The sequence below is a fragment of the Pituophis catenifer genome, unplaced genomic scaffold (assembly GCF_029215685.1).
Source record: "Pituophis catenifer annectens isolate HBS135680 unplaced genomic scaffold, rPitCat1.0.hap2 SCAF_1, whole genome shotgun sequence".
Classification (NCBI taxonomy): Eukaryota; Metazoa; Chordata; class Lepidosauria; order Squamata; family Colubridae; genus Pituophis; species Pituophis catenifer.
In genome coordinates this window covers 147,524,458-147,546,748 of record NW_027256881.1, presented here as the reverse complement: position 1 = coordinate 147,546,748, position 22,291 = coordinate 147,524,458, and the positions used below count along the sequence as shown (strand labels likewise).

Here is a 22,291-nt window from a genome sequence, read left to right as displayed (position 1 = left end):
CATAATGCATTAGAAAAGTTGCTATAGTCTTAAAATAGACTCTGGTCACTCTTCAGATTGTATCAATCTTTCACCTTTCCTACAGTCTTAAAATAGTTTGATGAATTGAGACAAAAGATTGCACATAGATAGGCCAATTTTTCCTATTATGCTTATGAAAATCTTTACAAAATGATAGATGCACTCATTTTGTTATACTCCTTATAAAAAGCCTGTAAAAAAGGCCAGGACAATCTCGAGAAGTTTACAGTAAAGCAGAACTAAGAAACAACAATTTTCATAGAACATCTGATTACTAAGTTTGTCTCATAAAGCTTTGCCCTTATTTCAACATTAATTATTCTGCGGACCCTATTCAGAGAACATTTTTTATCTCAGCCCCTTACAAAACTGCCTTGGAAAATCAACTATTTTGATTCTCTATTTTGCATCTGCATGCTTGTATATTTATTTTATTTATTGGTCATCTTTCAAAACAATCTAACAAAACTATGTTAGCACATCACTGGAACAGTTAAAGCAGCTCTTTCCTAAATATGCCCCAATATTAGACTAAGAAAGAAATGACCAAAGTTTTATCTTAAAGGGCTATTGCAACCATAATATTTAAACCAGAAGACAAGTGTATGAAGGGTTATAAAGATCATACTGTACCCATATTCTATAAAATTTACTGCTCTCTCTATTACATTTATTTATTGTAGTAACAGGTTGCACCATCGATCATATCGCATTTTAAATACAGTAAAACTCAACTAAATTCTGCTTGTATCAATTATTTCATATAACTGATTCATTTGGGATACACCAAAGGAAACAGCACAGTGACCTACACCAAGTGCAAATTTCTGGACAGCAGTCAACAAATAATATCAGACAATTATCTTTATGTATATGTAAGTTCAGTACAGTAAAAAATTATAATCTTTATTTGTAATAGATTGAAATAATACACTGAAAATTCTGCTTATTTACATGATCAAAACTTCATTTTAACGTCGTGAAGGCATAGTTTCACTGAGGCAAAGGTATCATTCAGAGTCTCTGCATAAACTCCACACAACCTGAATGAGAGGAGAGCAGTCATTCTTCAAAACTTCATTTGTCATTTAGAACCTGAACTGTTTTTCGGCCATAATGATAGTAACTGTATGCAGATGCAGTTGTTGTGAAAGCTGTGATGCACCTTCAGGGAGAAAATGATTATTTTAGTTTCCAAGCCAAAAAAAGAGAGAAAGAGAGAGAGATAACACCAAGTCTAAAAATCACTGCAACACAATTTTTAAAAACCTATTTAAGCTAAGACGAATCCTACTTGAGATGGAACTGTTTTTGTTACGACAATTAAAATCAGATATATAAGGCTGGGCTACATAAAATGCCTAGAAGTTCCAAAGAAATCCTACCTAAGCCAAAATGTTTTTATTTATTGACATATCATACCATATGGTAGATGAATAGCAAGGCAATATGAGTTCTGCCTTAAATCAAACAAACTCTTTCAATAATAATAACAACAACAACAACAATAGTTATTGTCATTGTACGTGTATACACAGTATACCCATACAACAAAATTCACTTAACACCCAAAGACCAGGTCCAACACACATAACAATCCCCAAACACATTCCCACCCACCACTCTGGGATAAAAACTGTTCAGAAAACGTGTGGTCCGCGTTTTAATTGTTCTATATCTTCTGCCTTATGTTGCTAGGATTGTAATCCCATATATACTTACATTTTTTATGTAAATCAACCTTAGAAAAGATACCTTGGAGTTGTAATTCTGTTCACCTTTTAGTTTTTGACCATCTAATTTGACTCTAAAATTGTTGGGCAAAAATTATATATTTCCACATTTGCTGTGTTAAACTGACTAAAGAATCCACAGTTTTATGTCCTTTATTATTTGTGAAATTTTTTTTTAAATGTCATTTTTTTTTAAAGCTTCTGGAAACTTGGCCCAATGTATGGGTTTTGCCACTAACAAACTAAACCTAACTTAGCCTGGCTGCTTCACAAGGCAGGAAGGCAAGGGTGAAATGTTCCCAGTTCGGACTGGATCGCCCGATCTGGTAGCGATGGCGGCGGGGTTTTGGAGAACCGGTAGCAAAAATCCCTGCGCCCCCCATGCCCAGCTGAGCTGCACTATCATCAGAGGCTTTTTTTTTTTACTTTTAAAAGCATTTTTTCTACAACCTCTTCAAAAAAAATGCTTTTAAAAGTAAAAAAAAAAGCTTCTGATGATCGTGCGACTCAGTTGGGATCGTCAGAGGCTTTTAAAAGCATTTTTTTCTACAACCTCTTTAGCCAAAGAGGTTGTAGAAAAAATGCTTTTAAAAGCCTCTGACGATCCCAGCTGAGTTGCCTGATCGTCAGAGGCTTTTAAAAGCATTTTTTTCTGCAACCTCTTAAGGTTGTAGAAAAAATGCTTTTAAAAGTAAAAAAAAAAAGCTGGCCATGCCCATCCAGTCACATTCCCCACACACATCAAGGCACGCCCACAGAACCGGTAGTAACAAATTTTACATTTCACCACTGCAGGAAGGGGTGTGTATGTATGTGTGTGTGTCTGAACGGGAGAGGAAGTAACAAAGAAGCAGGTGGAACTACCTTGAAATAAATCACCTCTGAATCCAGTAAACCTAGACCCAATATTAACACGAGAACAGTTACAGCATCAGCCATCAAGTGTTATGGGCTTATAGTGTGATACTGTTTTTTAGATAGACCATGTGCTGTGCTTCCTCCTATTTTTATTATATATTTCTTTGTGCTTTCTTGAACCATCTTGAATCTCACGAAACTGGGCAATATTGAACAGCATGCAATAAATAAAATTGCCTGAGCTCTCATTGTACTCCTTACATTGCTTGTTTTTCCACTCACCAATAGTATAACAAAAATTGTAACTTTACATACCATAAAGTCTGAAGGTACACACTGTCCACATAATTGAAAACTGGAGCAGCTAAAGAAGCTGCTACTAAGATGAGCTGTACCACGGTGTTCACCTGGTAATAGATTAGATTAAAATTAAGTCACACAGTGCATTTTCACAGAAAAAGTACTACGCATACAGTATATGCCCATGATGCTCTTCCCCTTCAGTGTAAGCAATGTAATGTAAGTCACATAAACGGAGAATGGAAGAATAAACCAAATATATTAAAGATATAATACAAGAAAGAAAATACAACTTTATCTAATTTACCCCAACAAAATTCATCTTTCTCATTGCCTTTACTTCCTTTCTGAGGATCCCTCCCATCAACTCATTCCACCCATAACTTTTGTCTTCTTCTTTCTCTTTGCCCATTCACTCCTCCTTTATATATTTGTTTTGCCATTCAGGCATCATTCTCTTTCAGTGAACAAAGAACTTCAACATTTTCTCTTATTACGGATGTCATCCATTCTTTATTGTTCTTCTTCATATTCCCTGTCCTCCTCATCTGTCTCGGGCAATAGGTTACACGTAATCCTCACTTAACAACCTTAATTGGGACTAGCAACTCCATTGCTAGCAAAGCTGTCAGTAAGTAAAATATCTTGTGACTGTACCACTTAACAATAGTAGTTTCAGCAATCTTGGTTGCTACTATTAAGCAAATCCCTCACAATTATTAAGTGAAGCCCCACCCAGATTCAAGCTGAGTCCTTCCTGGTTGAGTCCTTCCCAGCCCCAATTTTCCCAAGGCAAGAGATGCTTTCAGGGGATCACTTAACCAGAAGAGGCCAATTCCTTTTTCCTGCCTTGTGTGAACAGTGCTGCCTCAACTCCCCCCCCCCCCCACCCACATCTCTGTCCTTTTGGCTGCTCTTCACAGTATAGGTAGTCCTCGACTTAAGATCAAAACTGAGCCCAATTGCTAAGAGACAAAGTTGTTAAGTGAGTTTTGCACCACTTTGTGACCTTTCCTGCCACGATTGTTAAATGAATCACTGCAGTTGTTAGGTTAATAATAACATGACTGTTATGCGAGTCTGGCTTCTCCGTTGACTTGGCTTGTCAGGTGGTCGCCAAAGCTGATCACATGACCCCAGGACACTGCAACCGTCATAAATATGAACCAGTTGCCAAGCATTCAAATTCTGATCACGTGACCATGGGGCTGCTGCAATGATTGTAAGTGTGAAAAATGGTCGTAAGTCACTCTTTTTAGTGCTGTTGTAACTTTGAACTGCCTCTAAATGCATGGTTGTAAATCAAGGACTACCTGTATAGCTGAGATGAAGAGGCTATTGTATACAGGTAGTCCTCGACTTACGACCACAATGGAGCCCAACATTTCTGTTGTTAAGTGAGACATTCGTTAAATGAGTTTTGCCTCGTTTTATGACCTTTCTTGCCACAATTGTTAAGTGAATCACTGCAGTTGATGAGTTAGTAACCTGGCTATTAAGTGAATCTTGTTCCCCCATTGACTTGTTTATTAGAAGGTCACAAAAGGTGATCACATGACCTTAGGACAATGCAACCGTCATAAATAAGAACCAGTTGCCAAGCATCCACATTTTGACCATATGATCATGGGGATGGGGCAAAGGTCGTAACTGTGGAAAATGGTCATGTCACTTTTTTCAGTACGGTTTAACTTTAAACGGTCCCTAAATGAACTGTTGCAAGTCGAGGACTACCTGTACTGCCATCTACTTGCCACCCTTCCATCAGGGCAGCCAAAAGGGCATAGATATGGGGTGGGGAAAGATGGAATATTGTAACCGTTATAAATATGTGATAGTTGCCAGATGCCTGAATTTTGAGTATGTGACTACAGGGGCTCTGTGACAGATTTAAGTGCAAGGACCAATCGTAAGTCCATTTTTTCAGCGCCATCATAACTTCAAACAGCCACTGAACAAATGGTCGTTAAGTGAGGACTACCTACCTGGGTAAGTCATGAAAGACAATCAAATTGCAGGAAGCAACAAAAAGAATGCTGCTGCAAGGCAATATTCAGTTTGCCAAAATGGACACAGCATGACATACTGTTGTTCTTACCTTGCTGATGAACGTTGGCTTTAACTGAGCAGTGACATAACATGGATTGAAATATCTACTTAATGTCTTCTGTGAGAAACAACAAAAAAATAATAATCTTGCTTTTAATAAACGTGGTGAAAACAAAGCCTTTCCTAAATTTACAAACCGATAAAATCGAACTGATGCTTTTTAGCAACACAGCATATTTAGTCTACATCTTCATGCTTATGTTTAACAGTGCAATTCTTCCTGCATACAACTGACTTACTCTGTAAGTAATCAAGAGTATAAAACAGGATTGGGGTTCGCACAGCTTCAGGAAAGGTGGTCAAAATAGGCTCAAATATTTAACTGTTTTAGAATACTGTTGTATCTGTGTTTAATTTTTTATAATGTTGTATATTACATTAGTTTCTTTTATAAATAAGTCAAGGTGGTCAACATATCTAATACTCCTTCCTCCTCCTACTTTCCCCACCAGAATAACCCTGTGAGGTGAGTTTTTCTGAAAGAGAGTGAAAGTCTCCCATGTCTATGGTGGGACTAGAATTCAGAGTCTCCTGGTTTTTAGGCCAGCGCCTTCACCACTACACCCAATTTTAAGGTACAAAACAAACGCATGAAGCCAGCAGAACTTAGTAGTCTCTGCTCTTTATTTCAGCAACAAAATAAACAGGAAAAATTATCTGATAGTTATGCCACTGAATTTGGATGGTGCAATCCTTGGGCGTTACAGAAGGCTGCCTATGTCTTAGACCTGTGATGACAAACCTATGGGTACACCCCCCCCCCATGGCCTGTTTTTGGTCCCATGAAGCTGCAAGAAGGCCTATTAGACCCAAAACAGGGCAGGGGGGAACATGGGGGGGGGTCATGAGCACATGTGCAGGGGGGCAGGGGGCGGGGGAGCATGTGCATTGCATTATGGAGGCAGGCAGGCATGTGCGCTGTCGCGCATGCTCGCACTTTCAGCATGCAACGACAAAAACGTTAGCCATCACTGCCTTAGGCTTAGATTGTCTACATCTGCTTTAGAGGGAAGATGGCTTATAAGAAATTAAATTAAGGAGACAAATGGGATTAAAGAAACCATGGAGCAGACATGGAATCCTACAGAAGATTTGTGATCATTTCAATAATATTTTGGTTCAATTCAGTAGGATAGCTGGAATGACAGTACTTTCAGCTCTTAGAAAGGTTGTTTTGAAGAGCAACAAGGCAGTGAGAGAGGAGGTCAAATAGGCATTTTGAGAGAAAAGTTTAGGAACAGGAACAGAAATGATGTCATTTCAATGGGAAAGGAGACGACTCTTCTGCAGCTGAGAATGAGATGCTGGGCAAGAAAAGGTCACAGGAAGGACAGATGGTGAAAAGATGACATAAGAGTAGACAAGTTGGCAATTTTGAAACTGGAACAAGTGTTTGAAAATGAATAGGAAACTTGGAGTCGTTTAACAAGTAAAGCGTAGCAAGGTATAGCAATGAAGAAACAGTGGAGAATCAAAGGAAATTCTGATGGACAAAGATTATGGTCTTTAATTTTCACTGGAAGGTCAGAGAGAGTATTTTTATAATTTTGTAAACACTCAAGTGGAAGGCTGGAAAAATATTATAAGGAAATTAGCACGCGCAGTTCAAGACTTCTGGCCCAAGGAGAATTTGGGAGTCAGAGTTCTATCTGAAAGGCAGAAGGTAAGGGAAGGTTATCCACTGGAAGCATTCAAAGAAAGATCTGTCTTGGACAGAAATACAAAAAGCAAGAGAGAGAGAGAGAGAGAGAGACCAAATAAGGAAAGAAAGGAATCCCTTTCACTCCCTAATTCTTTGTGACAGAAAAACATTGTTGCTATTATTGTCTGTGGAGAAAAAAAAAGTCTGATTCCTATTTTAGCAAGCCTTCATTTGGGAACAAGTTTTACACGTACTGTTTATTCTATGACTGCTTTGATTTCCTATCAAACGTATATTAACACATGGCAGGATACTTACCGGTGGAGGAAGAGTTTTGTATCGAACATAGAAAACAGCAGCAATTAATGTAATATCCCTTAGAATTATCATTGATGTAAGTGGGACTGAAAAAAAAAATAGTGAAAGTCTTCTTAAATATATCTAAATTTCACTCCTGACTCTTGTAGTCCCTGCAATTTTCTTGGCAACATTTTCAGAAATAGTTTGCCATTTCTTTCATCTAGGGCTAAGAGCAAGTGGCCAAAGATCACCCAGATGGCTTTGTGCCTAAGGTGGGACTTCAACTCACGGTCTAGAGATTTCTAGCCTGGTTCCTCAAACATTGCATCAAACTGGCTGTCATATTGAGAGTACATAAAAATAATTCCAATTCACAGCATGTCTATATGGATTGCTACAAAAGACTAATTAGTTTAAATCACTGTTATTTAATTATATTGTCTACCTACTCATTACCACAAAAACAACACAGATAAATTACAGTGGTTGCTGTAACTGAACAATGCACTTAGTTTCTGGCCTGGGCAAAAGCCACATACACCTAAATGCTGCTTCTCCTCTATCCCTAGAAGGGAATAACCTCAACCTTGGTAAAAGAATAAAACACACAAGATCTGTTACTGTTTGCTATATATTGTTTTTCTAACCATAATTTGCCTTCAATGGAGAATATATAGCTCAAAATAAATTACAATGTAAGGCAGAAGCAAATGCTATAATCTCTTCTGACTGTATCAACTACCACTTTAGAATTACAGCGTTATTTAAACCCTTCAAAGGTTCAGTAATTTATTTTAGATAATAAAATGAATTCAGGAAATTTAGCCCAATGAACAACATGGACATACAGGATATGCTAAAAATAAGATCTTAACTACACAGTATATATTACATGAAATGTTCAAATTGGATGCAGTTTTCTTTCAAACCCTTCCTTACTCATTTTACACATGATTTTTGAGCATCCCTAAATATGGTAACATGTTGTCAAAAACAAAATTAATTAATAAAATTGGCCCATAGGGCCTGATTTTTGGTACACCCTGTGTATTGCATTTTTTTCCCATTGGATTTGTTTACACTATAGGTTGAATATTGTAACTATGATATCAACATACTGAGGTATTGAACTGTGCTGATAAACTGAAAGAGATTTGCTTCTAATATTTAACAATTCATTGTTTTTATAGCATTCAAGAGGAAGAATAATTTGAAAGACAGCTTCTTTGCTTACCTGGAATAAGGTTTGCACATGTCAGGCTAATATATAGGATACTGATAAGGATTTTATCAGCCAGAGGGTCCAAGGCACTTCCCAACGCAGATTTCTGGTTGGCCCAGTTTCGTGCAATAAAGCCATCCAACTGAAAATGCAAGATAGACAAATAGTATGGGAAAGAAACCAAACATTTACATTTTTGTCAGATTTATATCATTTTTTTTCCAAGAGTGCCTGAAAATACAGGTAGCACTAGCTAATTATAAAAACATATTCAAGCACTAAGGATCTGAATTTGAAAATATTTCTGAACTCACTTTTAAAGAAAAAGAAGTCTCATTTCCATACAATATTGTAAAATATATACATAAAGGACTTACCAGATCTGTTATTCCAGCCAGGGCAAACACACCCAGTGCTACATTAAAATCTTCTTCAATAATCAAATAGCCCAAAATAGGTGCCAAACCAATCCTTGCCAATGAAAGTAGATTAGGGACAGTCCAAGGGTTTTCATACTAGAAAAAAAAAATAGCATAGGAAAAAATTATTACAAAACAAATATAAATAATCTGAATTTAATGTACTTTGATATTATGGAAGATAACAGGTAAATTTTGCATGTTTAATGTGTTTAATTGCTGCATTGGAATGCATGTATCTTTTTAAAGAATTTCCTTAACTACCAAGAAAGAATTCCAAAACGAAGGCTCAGCTCTGATAACCAGTTGTTCCCATCTCTCCCATTCAAGAGCTGTGGGGACTCACTTCCCCATCGTTGCCAGAAGGACACACAAATCCCTACACTCTGAAATTCTATAAGCAACAAAAATGGGCCACGACATTGACCAATTGAAAAGGGTTGATTTGTTTTTGCATTGTTGCAAATCTCTTTGGGGATTCTTACATCAAAGGGCAAAGTAAAAATTGCAAATGGATTAACTTTCAGATTAATAAAAGGATATAGCTATATACAGATATCAACTCTTCTGAAATTCTCAAATGTTCAGAACAAAGCAGCACATAGATCTCAGGGGTGAAATGTAAAATTTGTTATTACCGGTTCTGTGGGCGTGGCGTGGTAGTGGTAGGGAGGGGTAATGGGGGTAATGTGGAAGTAATGTGACTGGGTGGGCATGGCCAACTTTTTTTTTTTTAACTTTTCAAAGCATTTTTTCTAATGCTTTGAAAAGCCTCTGCCAATCAGGCAACTCACCTGGGATCGTCAGAGACTTTTCAAAGCATTTTTTTAACCACCTCTTCGGCCAAGAGGTTGCAGAAAAAAATGTTTTGAAAAGCCTCTGACAATCCCAGCTGAGCCGCACGATCATCAGAGGCTTTTTTTTTTTTTACTTTTAAAAGCATTTTTTTGTTGGAAGATGTTGTAGAAAAATGCTTTTTAAAGTTAAAAAAAAAGTCTCTAATGATCGTGCGGCTCAGCTGGGCATGGTGGGGGGGCGCACAGGGATTTTTGCTACCGGTTCTCCGAACCACCCGCCGCCATCGCTACTGGATCGGGCGATCCGGTCCATACCGGGAGCATTTCACCCCTGATAGATCTCCTTGGGATGGTTATGCCTACTTCAAAAAGCCAAAAATGTCTACTCCACTGAGATTCTTTTCTTGTTGGTAATCTAAAAGGATCTTGACTTCCTAACCTTCTGCTTTAACATACTGGCTAGAGATCATGTTTCCCCCACCCATCTCAATTCTGAGTTTACGATACTGTAGATAAGAAGACACCTGCGTCCACCAATCCTAAATGTTTAGGTTACAACAATCATAAGCTACCTTGTCATATATAACTTAACTGTGAAAAAAAAAGAAGAATCTGCATTGGCACACCTCTTCATTTAACATTTTTGTGACTAATCATTTGCAGTATTGCTTTTTTTTTAAATCAACCACTGATTTCTTGAAATAACAGTTTTCATGTGACCATTTTCCCAACAATTATAACATGCTATCTCTAGATCCTTTCCCTGAATGTTTTGTGGGTTTTTTAACTTTTCAACACAAATGGTACTTCACTGTTTGTATCCAGGGCTGAAGGATTTATCTCAGATCTACCATATTTGAAGGCAACTCCTCTCTGATCCCATTACTCTCTTTGGCTGCTAGCTTTTATTTTCAACTTTAGCTCAGAGAGAAACAGAAAATAAAATTGAGCCAAATTCTATTATTTCCTCCAGGTTATATATCTTGGTTCCATCTAATCATTTCTTTAACAAGTGTATCTCTCATGTACCAAACACCACATAAAATTTCCTCCTTTCTTCTGAAATAACCAGGTCCCATTTTAGACGTTTAAGTATTCAGGGTTTTTCAAGACACTATATGAAAGAGCTCCTTCCCTATAGGTCCCTTTTTAATCAAACTTTGAACAAACTTTGAACAAATTCTTTTAAGTTCCATTTTTAGCAACTCACTCAACAGTTGACAGAAGGATGTAGGGATCTTCCTCAGGCATATATACAGTGTGTGCACAATTATTAGGCAAGTGAGAATCTTGACCATATCATTTTTATGCATATTTTTCACCTGCAAGCTGAATAAATCTGAAGACTTAGTGGATATAAGAATATCAGGTGATGTGTATCTGTGTAATGAGGGAGGGTGTGGCCTAAGGAGATCAACATCCTATATCAAGGTGTGCATAATTATTAGGCAGCTTTTTTTCCTCAGGAAAAATGGGCCACAAAAGAAATTTAACTGACCCTGAAAAGTCAAAAATTATAAAGTATTTCAGAGGTATGCAGCACTCTTGAAATTGCTAAGATATTGGGGCATGATTATAGAACCATCAAACATTTTGTTACAAATAGTCAACAGGGAACACGCAAGAAACGTGTTGAGAAAAAAAGACGCACATTAACTGCCAAAGATTTGAGAAGAATCAAATGTGAAGCTACTAGGAACCCATTATTCTCCACTGCTGTGGAGAATATTCCAGATATTCCAGAACTGCAATTTACCTGGAGTGCCCAGAAGTACAAGGTGTTCAGTGCTCAGAGACATGGCCAAGGTAAGGAAGGCTGAAATCTGACCACCACTGAACAAGACACATAAGATGAAATGGCAAGACTGGGCCAAGAAATATCTGAAGATAGATTTTTTCAAAGGTTTTATGGACTGATGAGATGAGAGTGACTCTTGATGGACCAGATGGATGGGCCTGTGGCTGGATCAGTAATGGGCACAGAGCTCCACTTCGACTCAAGACACCATCAAGGTGGAGGTGGGGTACCCGTATGGGCTGGTATTATTGAAGACGAGCTAGTTGGACCTTTTCAGTTGAAGATGGACTCAATTAATTTTAATCAACTCCCAAACCTACTGCCAGTTTTTAGAAGACACTTTCTTCAAGCAGTGGTTCAGGAAAAAGTCTGCATCTTTCAAGAAGAGCATGATTTTTATGCAGGACAATGCTCCATCGCGTGCATTGAAGTATTCCACTGCACGGCTGCCAGTAAGGCCTTAAAGATGAAAGTATAATGATATGGCCCCCTTCTTCACCTGACCTAAACCCTATTGAGAACTTGTGGGGTCTTCTTAAATGGGAGATTTATGGTGAAGGAAAACAGCACACCTCTCTGAACAGTGTCTGGGAGGCTGTGGTTGCTGCACAAAAAGTTTTTTTTTTTAATTTTTATTGAAAATTATTAAAAAAATACAGAAAAAAAATATAATAATATGGATAGAATTGCAGAGAGTAATATAATACATATAGAGTTTTAAAGTATCAATTTTCGCCTAAAGAAAGTACAAACTTCCATTAAGCCAACTCATCAAAAGAAAAGTTTATCCAGAAAAAAGAATTCTCAATTGTCATGCAATGCTGCACAAAAAGTTGATTGTCAACAGACAAGAAACTGACAGACTCCATGAGTGAAAGTCTTATGACTGTTACTGAATAGAAGCTATATTGGTCACTGATTTTTTTTTAATGTCAGAAGTGTTTATTTGTACATTTTGAGTTGTTTGTTTATTATTCTCGCTTTAACAGATGCAAATAAATGAGTGAGATGGGCAAATTTTTGTTTTTCATTTAGTTGCATAATAATGTGCACACTAATAGTTGCCCAATAATTGTGCACGCATTCTCATTTTTACTTCCTTAAATATTCAAGTTTGAGATTTATTCATATTTTGGATTGACCGAGGAGAGCATTGTAGTTGTTCAATAATAAAATTAACCCTCCAAAATACAACTTGTCTAATAATTGTGCACACAGTGTAAGCTAAAGTCCTTAGGAATTACTGTCTTTCAAATAAACTGTAAGCTGTTTGAACGCTTCAGTTCCTTGTTAACATTAAACCTCTTTATCCAGTTCCCTCTGCTTATTTTCTTCCCTTAAGATCTCTTAATAATTATTACATGGCTGTCAAAGATTTATTCCCTTTTTCAAGAGGGGAAGGATTCAGTCAATAACAATCTCTTATTTTCCACACTGGTTCTCTCCTTTCATAAATGCTGCTTTTGTAATACAAGCAGCTTTGCTTATTGGGTTTGAGACAATTTGTCTTCTCATAACTTTTCCCATCTGCTGCTTCCCATCATTTTGCTCACCTCTGCAGCTTCCTTTCTTTGCACTTGTTTCTCTCAGCAGCTTTTGCTTCCTCCTCCCCTGCAGCCTTATCTTTTCCAAACTACCCACTCTCTTAAAAAGCCACTCCATTCAGTTTTTCTCTCTGCTGCAGCTTCTCTCTCCCTTCTAATAAAGACTCCTTTTAGCAGCAAGAGCTATGCCACTGACCTTTCATCAGTCTCCTCTAGAGGAAAAAAACTCCATGACACTTGTCATCCCCTTTGGAAAAGCAAATTCATTTTTTTTAATTGTTCCCCTCCCCCCAAAAGATGCAACTTTAAATAGTTGCCATAAAAATCTCAGGGTTATAATGCTCTCTATTGATGGAGGGATGGACGGACGGATGGATGAATGAATGGATGAATGAATATAATTTTTAAAATAAAACATGTGTTTGTGTGTGTGTTTTATTTTAAAAATAGTAGTATTAAAGTTCATGCAAAATAATAAAATAATGATCTTACATATAAAGTTTAAAAGTCACCCCACCAACTTTTGAAATATTGCACAAAAGACTTGCACAAAAGACTTTGAGTCAACAGACATTGCATATTTCTGATTAAAAACAAAAAATAAGATTTTCTTATGGAACGCTAGATCTTCTTATATGCTTCATTTCCAGTAATATTAATGCATTACTTCATTTTCTAAGAATTTTACACAACACCATTCTCTATGCACATTTAGCCATTCTTAGGAAGTTATATTATACTAATATAATAAAAAGGCTGGAAAATAAATTGGCATCTATAAGAATAATCATATAAGATGCCAAAAGAGTACCGAAATTCAAATTATGTCAAACAGTGATGAAGTTCGCATTTATACAATCCAGCAAAACCACATGAGGGCAATTTCACTGCACAACCACGAATTAGTAAAGTGTTGGAAGTCGTTTAAAAGCGCACATCAAAGGGGAAGAGGCCGGGAGACGTTCTGCAGAAAGTGAAATCACTTTCCTTTCTTTTAGGGATAACAGATAAAAAAGCGAATTTTCTTTTCACACGAAAGTACTGCAGAGGTCAGTCTGATTCCAGGAGGCATCGCTTTGGATTGCAAATAGGTATTCGCTCGGGATTATTTTCCCCTGCATGTGGCAGCCTCAAAGCCAAGGCGAGATTTCTACTTTGCACAACTTTTTAAGAATTATTTTACCGAGCCGGGTGATCCTGCTGCCTGAAGCGCTGCATTTAATAGGGGCCATCATGTCAACGGGGACGAAAGGGAAGAAGAAGCCGGGAGAAAGGAGCCGCCTGCCCCCTGCCCGCCCTACCAGTTCAGCGAATCCTTTGCTCTGCTCTGCTTTGCCAGCATCGGGTCGTTCCGAGGACTCCGCCGCCGCCGCTCGCCGAGCGGCTCCCCCGCAGCCGGCGCGCGAGCAGTGAGGCTGCCCAGGTCCGCCGGAGGAGCAACCGAAAGGGGGCGCCCAAGCCGCAGTGCCTAGAAGATGCTTGGGGCTGGGCGGGCGCACGCGCAGTAGCAGACGTCGCCCCGTGCCCGGGGAAGAAGGGGAGCGACACTCCGCGAGGCTGCTGGAGGAGGCCGCGAGCGCAGCTCCAGAGCCCCTCCAGGGCTCGCCGCCGCCTCCTCCTCCGCGGCTCCTCGCGCCGGCAGCTGCTACGGTGGCCCCCAAGCACCGTCCTGGGCTCGCGCTCCGCAGAAGACCCCACCCCCAAGTGCTGCCTTTGACCAACCAAGCAGCGGTCAGCATGGCTTGGTTGGGGCAGGGGGGTTGGGGTTGGGGGGGGAGGCAGGGAAAAAACCTTTCTACCAACGAAGAAGTGGAGGAGGAGGAGGAGGAGGGGCAGAATTGAAACATGCCCCTCCCCTCCTGCTCTCCCCCCGCCGCTGGCCGTCCCCCTCTTCCATTCAACCGCGCTTCCGCGCACCTTCTACCTTACGGTCCAGCCGGACACGCTTTTTACGACGCCTCGGCCGCTCTTTACGGCAAGAGGCACCCCGCTTATTAAAGGAACAGCAGCGTTGCTGGCGAAGATCGAATGGTGGTTTCTGCGGGCTGTGCAGTAACCTCTAATTTTAAGTTCCACGCCTAGGGAACACCACATTATAATTTAAACACTTTTAAAACACCACATTATAATTAAATCGGGAAATGGGGTACCACAACTGTACCAGTTTGATGTAGATACCAGGCTAGAAATCGGGAGATCGCGAGTTATATAACTCTGCCTTGGGCAAAAAACAAGAAAAAAACCAGCTGGATGACTTTTTTTTCCTCATTAACATTTTTATTGAATTATAAGATACAAAATGCAAAAGAAAATAGGAAAACTATGGGGAGAAAGCTGTGGGGGGAGAGAAAAGTGAGGAAGGATTTAAAAAAAAGAAAAAGCAGTATTGACTCTGTTGCAGTAAAATAGGGCATTAATATCAAATCACAACTTTTTGTTTTTTTCATAATATAAACCAGCTATTTCTATAAGGATCTATCAGTCTAATCGGTAAAACCCAAAATCAAGCTTTCATTCTTTTCCACTTCAAGCACAAAGTTCAGAAGCGGTGGAAACAGAAGTATTTATATTCTTTTCTTTAATCAAAATAGCTAATTTTGCCATGTCAAGCTGGATGACTTTGAGCCAGTCCAAAAGCTTCCCTCCCCCAAAAAAAACAACAACCCTGCAGAGATTAGTTTAGGCAATTGCCAGGAGTCAACAACTGACTTGAAGGCACAGAAAAGAAAATAAACTGGAAGTAAAGCAGCCCCTTTTGCAAGCACAGCATTTGAAGAAACAGAGCTGGACAGGGCTGGTCTCCAAAAACCTAAGCAGGATCAGTCTATTTACTAATTTGAGGGGAGATCACAAAAAATTCCTGGCTTTTAGTGATCAACATTGAAGCTGAGGAAACTAGACAGGTGCTTCATAAAGTTGTTGGACGTTGAGTTTGACCCCAAGGGATGTTAATAAAACTGCATGAATATCGAGAAGATGCAGGCCAGGATATAAGCCAGGTGGTAACAGCTGAAAATGTGGGTGAATGGAAAGGGTGTCTTGATTTAAAATATCTACTTTCAGCACAGGATCAGTAGGAAAGATCCATCATGTATCTACTGGAGGAAAAATTTAACTACAAATTAAATTACTATTCTTCATGAGGTGTGTTTAATTTAGGCAATTTGGTTTTTAAAAGCTGGTAGAAAAATAGCGAAGCATAGATCAAAAAAATTGACAGAGGTCCAAAACAGATAACTTAGTATTCTGTTCTCAATTTCTTTTCCACAACTATATATAGAGAGGTAGAACTTTGACTACTGCAAAATATGTAGGGTTGTGTTAAGCGGTAGTCCTGGAGCTATGTAAAGCTAGGGGATGGAATATCGTTTTTGTAGCCCTCAATAAATCACATTATCAAAAATCAGTGGCATTTCTAAAAATCAGTGGCATCATTTCTAAGTTGAAGATCTTTCAGAAGCCTGTTCTGACCCAGCCTTAGCAGAAGCAAGAAACAGACTTCTTGTCATGAAAAAAACCCTTTATTTACCTCTTGTGAATTAATTGCATTCATCCACCGAAAAGTCCAGGCAAGAGTCCTGCAAGGAGTTAAATGCAGCAACAGATCTTATCAGTTCCTTGTGATAATTGCAAGGCCATGAGCTCCCAGCTGAAAGGCTGCAAATTAGGTTCTGGCAAGCAGTCTCTGATGCAGGAAATACAAAGAGCAAAATCTTCAGAAATACGAAACTTGTCTCCTAAAACAACCACTCTCCTTTCCTTCTATTTATTCCCCAGCCAGGGAGGGGCCATTCAGCATCCACGTGTGCTTTGCTTTCTGAGTCGACCCCTTGTCCTCCATTTTTCTGGTTTGCACATACGTGCATCTGGAACAGGCCCCAGCTGTTGTTCCTCCTCACTTATCTCAGCCTCCAAAGGCAGCAGCCTCTCTGGTGCTGGGAAATGTCAGATGGCCCTGGCTCTATCTCTGCATCTGACGCAGATGATCCATCAGAGCCTTCCCCAGACTCTAGAACAGGCCCAAGTTCCTCCCCAACCTCCTCATTGTCCGAGTCTGCCACCAGCTCTGCTGGCAGGCCACAACAAAGCCCTCCAAAATCTAAAGAAAATACTCTGTGTACATGGCATATTTATACGCCACTCTGCATCAGTGCTGTGCCCACCATAGCCCTCATTTTCCCAAAAAGAGAAGGTAGAAGGGAAAAAAAGGTAAGTCCAGCTCAGCACCTGGTTTGCCAGTCCCTTCTTCCCAGATATTTCTCCAACTGTATTGTCTGGCCTAGCGTGGGATTTCTTGTTGGTATCCCTTCCTAATGTTGCCAAAGTTGACTCAGTGATACTACTTGCTATAGACTCCAAAAGGTTGCACTTTCCTTCAGACCTATTATCCTTATCTTTAAAAATAATATGCATTAAAAATTACCAATGAACAAGTTGCTTTAAGAATATGTAAACTTGACTTCCGGTTTCTCTGCCTTCGGCGACGGCGGTGTCTTTCGGAGCTCCGCCAGCCCCGCCGCCCGTAGAGCCGCTTCGCTACTCAGAAGCGGCTCGAAAGCTTCAAAATCCTAAGGATTGAAGAAGTAGAGATCGCAGGGTACAGGTTGAGCCCCCGTTGTCCCCCAGGGAATTGTTTCTGGGGAGAGAACGGGTGTGGCTCCCTCCCAACCTGCGGAAACTCCGGGCGACGTGGGACGATTTTGCTTTCGCAAAACAAGCCGGCTGCAGGAAACGTAATTTGAAAAGAATCAGCTTTAACAAACAAAGAACCTATCGGAACCCTCAAATTTGGAAACGCAAGTATCAGCGCTTTGTTGATTTTTCAAACCGAGACAAATTTGAGTGAGTGAAAGTGCTTTGAAAAAAACATGGCGCTTAGCCTTAAAGTTAACGAGCCAATGAGTGTGGATTGGTGAAGTTATTTTGTGTTACAAGTTTTCAAGTTGTTGCAAAGTTGCCTTGTTTGCTATAAGAGAAGCAAGTGGAAAATTTCTCCCTTTCTAATATTGGACTTGTTTTATCTTAGTTTTTAATTGATCAAATCTGGGGGACTTTTTTAGAAGTCTTTGTGCAGGAGGGAAAGGAAAAGGAACTTCCCTTTTTAGAAAATCCAGACTACGTAGCAGGATGGCTTCAAAGAAGCAGGAAGGGAAGGCAGCAGGGGGGGGATCCCCCACACATAAACAAGAAACGCAGCTTCCCTCTGCACAGCAGTTACAAACCCAGAAAAAAGAATTTGATGTGGGAGATTTAAAACAATTTATTTCTAAAACTCTGGATGATAAATTTCTAAAATCTCAACAGGAGATAGATGATAAACTTCAAAAATCACATCAGGAATTCATGCAGGAAATTAATGAAGTTAAAGATATGGTGAAACAGAATCAAAATAAGGTGACCAAAAAAATATCAGAAGTGGCGTCTGGCCTGGCAGAATTTATTGGGAAAGTTGATTTTAAAGTTGAAGAATTTAAATCAGAAGTTAATGTCAAGATGAAAGACAATGATTATAAAATTGATGAAGTTGACAATAAAATGCAGAGAATTGAAGATGAGATTGTTATGATACAATTCCGGGCGATGGAATTCGCCATACGGCTTCGGGGAATTCGAGAGGAGGAGAGACAGGATTTGAGACAAGTTTGCTCTGAAGCCTTGGCCAAGATTTTACAAGTTAATCCTGATGTGGTATTTCACAAAATAGATAAAATCTACAGAGTGAACTCTTGGGTGGCCAGACAAAGACAACTGCCCAGAGATGTGGTCATATACTTTACAGATAGAGAAATTAGAAATGATATCCTGCAAAAATCTTTTCATACTTCTGTACAAGTGGGGGGTTCACGACTTGAAATCTTTAAAGAATTACCTCCTAAAATGCTGAAAGCCAGAAAAGAATTTGGTTTTCTTGTTAAGGAATTGAAAAATTTACAGATACCCTTCCGGTGGGATGCACCAGCTGGGATAATTTTCAGATATAAGGGAGAAGGATATCGGTTGAATACCGTGGAGAAGGCACAACACTTTTACACTACTATTCTTAAGGAAAGAACACCATCTCCACGTACATCCACAGTTTTGGAGATTAAAGAGAGTGAAGAGAGGCAATTGCAAGAACAGTCTAAGCAGGAATTAGAAGTAGTGCAAGGTGCAGAAGGAGGTTTTCTGAGTGAGCCCTTGTTTGATTCTTCTCCAATTTTGGATTTGATTCAGTTGACTGAAGTTAAAGATCAACGTATAACTAGAGCTCAATCTAAGCTACTTAAACAAAAGCAACAACAACAACAGGAAAGACAAGACAAGAAGGCAGTTAAGAGTACTGTACAAGAGAGTGGAGCTATGGGAGGAGCGAGATCGAAGCTCTCGGATGAACTTCAAGTATTTTGCTCTGTGCTCCAGAAAGAGGCTGATGACCTTTAAGTGTTTATCTTGGAATGTCAATGGGTTGAATTCAGCACAAAAAAGGAAGAAACTATTTACATATTTGAAACAATTTAATAATGATATAATATGTTTACAAGAAACGCATATCACAACTCAAGATCAAAAATATTTGATAAATTCAAAACTAGGAGCACACTTTATATCTTCAACTTCGCAGAAAAAGAATGGTGTGGTTATTTATGTAAATAAAAAGTTAACAGCTAAAGTTATAGAAGCAGATCAAGATGGTAGGTTTGTAGCAATTGAATTGTTTACAGCAAATGGCCAAATTCTTTTGATTGGAATTTATGCTCCCAATCAACAACAGGACTATTTTTATAAGATGTTACATACTAAAATATTGCAATGGGACTATAGATCTATTTTAATTATGGGAGACTGGAACGGAGTAATTGATTCTAAATTAGATAAAAAGAGTTTGGCAAAGTCTAGAATTAGACTACCAGACTTTTTTTGATATGAAAGAAGATATGGAACTAAAAGATGTTTGGAGAATACATAATCCAAATGAATTGGACTACACTTTCTTTTCTGATAGACATAGATCCTTCTCTAGGATTGATTTTATCCTGTTGTCAAATGATCTACTTGTTAAGACAAAAAGAACAAAGATTTTTCCAAGAACTTTGACTGACCATAGCCCTGTATGGATAGAAATTGAGATGGATAAGGTTGAGAGACGTTCTTGGAGATTAAATGAGAACTTGTTTAGATATGAAAAAAATACAATAGAACTTAAAAAGCATTTGAAAGAATTTTTTGAAACAAATTTGAATAAAGGTACCCCAATTGAAATTGTTTGGGACGCAAGTAAAGCTTATATGAGAGGGGTACTTATCTATATGAACTCTAAACATAGACTGTTCCGACAAAAGAAAAGATCTGAAATGGAAACGGAAATAAAGAATAAAGAACAGTTACTTATTAAAAACCCAACAGATGAAAGAATACGAAGTGCTATAAAACTTTTGAAAGACCAATTTCAAATGCTTATGGCGGAACAAGTTGCAACAAACTTACAATATGCGAAGCATAATACATTTTGCAACGCTAATAAACCGGGCAGATGGCTGGCTTACACATTGAGGAAAAAACAAAGTATATGGACTATTAATAGTATTGAAACTGGAGGGAAAGAAATTTTTCAACAAAAATTAATTAAAGAAGCTTTTGTGGACTATTATACCAAACTATATGCCAAAGAGGAGGTGCAGAATGGACTTATAGAAAAATATTTAAATGATAAGAGAGTTACAAAAATTACTGATCAACAAAAGGAAAGAATGAATTATCCTATAACAGAGGAGGAGATAACAGCAGCAATTAAACAGTTAAAAACAGCTAAAGCTCCTGGCACGGATGGTTTGACCGCAGTGTATTACAAAACTTTACAAGCTGAAATGGTGGGACAACTTAGAGATTTATTTTGCAATATTCAACAAGGGGGTAAAATACCCCCATCATGGACAACTGCCTATATATCTTTGATACCAAAAGAACAAGGTGGTCCTAAAAAACCAGAGAATTATAGACCAATATCTCTTTTGAATACAGACTATAAAATCTATGCGAAAGTATTAGCCAACAGGTTGATGCCAGTAATCCAAAAGGTGATTCATGAGGATCAAGCGGGATTTATTGAGGGCAGATATATGAAGGACAATGTAAGGCAAGTAATAGATTTATTGGAATATCTTGATAAGAATAAACAGATTCCTGCAGTGCTGGTTTTTTTGGATGCAGAGAAGGCCTTTGATAGAGTGGATTGGAATTTTCTACTAAAGACCTTAAAAAAGATGGACTTTGGGGACCGATTTATACAGGCGATTTCAGCAATTTATCAAGAGCAAAAGGCACAGATTATTATTAATGGAAGTTTGACGACAGAGTTTAAAATTGAAAAAGGAACAAGACAGGGATGTCCGTTGTCCCCACTTTTATTTATTTTAATATTGGAAGTCTTGTTAAATACAATACGGGACTCTAAAATTCTGAAAGGTATAATGATAAGGCAAGAGGATTATAGAATAAAGGCATTTGCAGATGATCTGGTTGTTACCCTATCACAACCTATGGAATCAATAATCTTGATGAAGGACATTATACAAGACTATGGTAGAGTTTCGGGTTTTAGACTGAATTCAAAAAAGACTAAAATGATAGTTAAAAATATGACACAAGATCGTAAACATGAGCTTGAAAGGAGGGCAGGTTTTGAAATTGTACCTAAGGTAAAATATCTTGGAGTTCAGGTTGCAGAATCAAACATGAAATTGTTTCAAAATAATTATGAGGTGTTGTGGCGAGAGGTTCAGAAAGACATGGAGACTTGGAAAAAGCTGCAACTGTCTTTACTTGGAAGAATAGCAGCAGTTAAGATGAACATTTTGCCAAGATTTCTGTTTTTGTTTCAAATGATTCCGGTGCTTAAAAGTGATAAACAACTGAAAGTTTGGCAGTCTGGTGTGAATAAGTTTGTCTGGAACGAGAAGAAGCCGAGAGTGAAATTGAAAATTATGCAAGATGTTCCAGAAAGAGGAGGCCTTAAACTCCCAAACCTACAGTTATATTATGATGCAGCAGCTTTAACTTTAACAAGTGATTGGTTTGGAAGTAAAAAGACTGGAATATTGAATGCAGAAAGTTTTGATCTTGAATTTGGATGGCATGCTTATTTATTTTATGACGACAAAGTAGATAAAGTATTTAAAAGTCATATACTTAGAGACTCTTTGATGAGAGTTTGGAAGAAGCACCGACTCAAATGGGATTATAAAATACCGCTATGGCTGGATCTTGGTCATACTTTGTGGAATACAAATATAATGTCACTCGGGGGGTTTTTATATAAAGAGGTTCTTTTTACAGATGCGGGCAGATGGCAGCTGAAGACATTACAGACACTGTTGGATGAAGGGTTTAATTTAACTTGGTTACAATATAATCAATTACAACTGAGATGGAAAGAGGACCAAAAAACTGGCATTATGTTGCATGAGGAAGAATTGGTTAGACATATAAGAGAGAAAGGTCCAATGCATATTAAAAGGCTTTATAATGTTTTGTTAGAAAGAGATTCAGAAACGGAATTAGTTAAAGATTGT

The 22,291-nt window shown here is 38.4% G+C and overlaps 1 protein-coding gene across 1 annotated transcript; it reads right to left on the bottom strand.

The window, feature by feature from the left end:
• Window positions 1-880: 880 nt before the first annotated feature.
• CRLS1 (cardiolipin synthase 1) lies at window positions 881-14,659 on the bottom strand. The gene is made up of 7 exons (XM_070933057.1): window positions 14,045-14,659; window positions 8,563-8,700; window positions 8,198-8,327; window positions 6,982-7,067; window positions 5,011-5,079; window positions 2,928-3,019; window positions 881-1,186 (listed from the first exon to the last, which is right to left on the bottom strand). The coding sequence occupies exons 1-7, from the start codon at window positions 14,588-14,590 to the stop codon at window positions 1,099-1,101; spliced, it is 1,149 nt and encodes a 382-aa protein (XP_070789158.1). The 5' UTR covers window positions 14,591-14,659; the 3' UTR covers window positions 881-1,098.
• Between the last annotated feature and the right edge of the window lie 7,632 nt (window positions 14,660-22,291).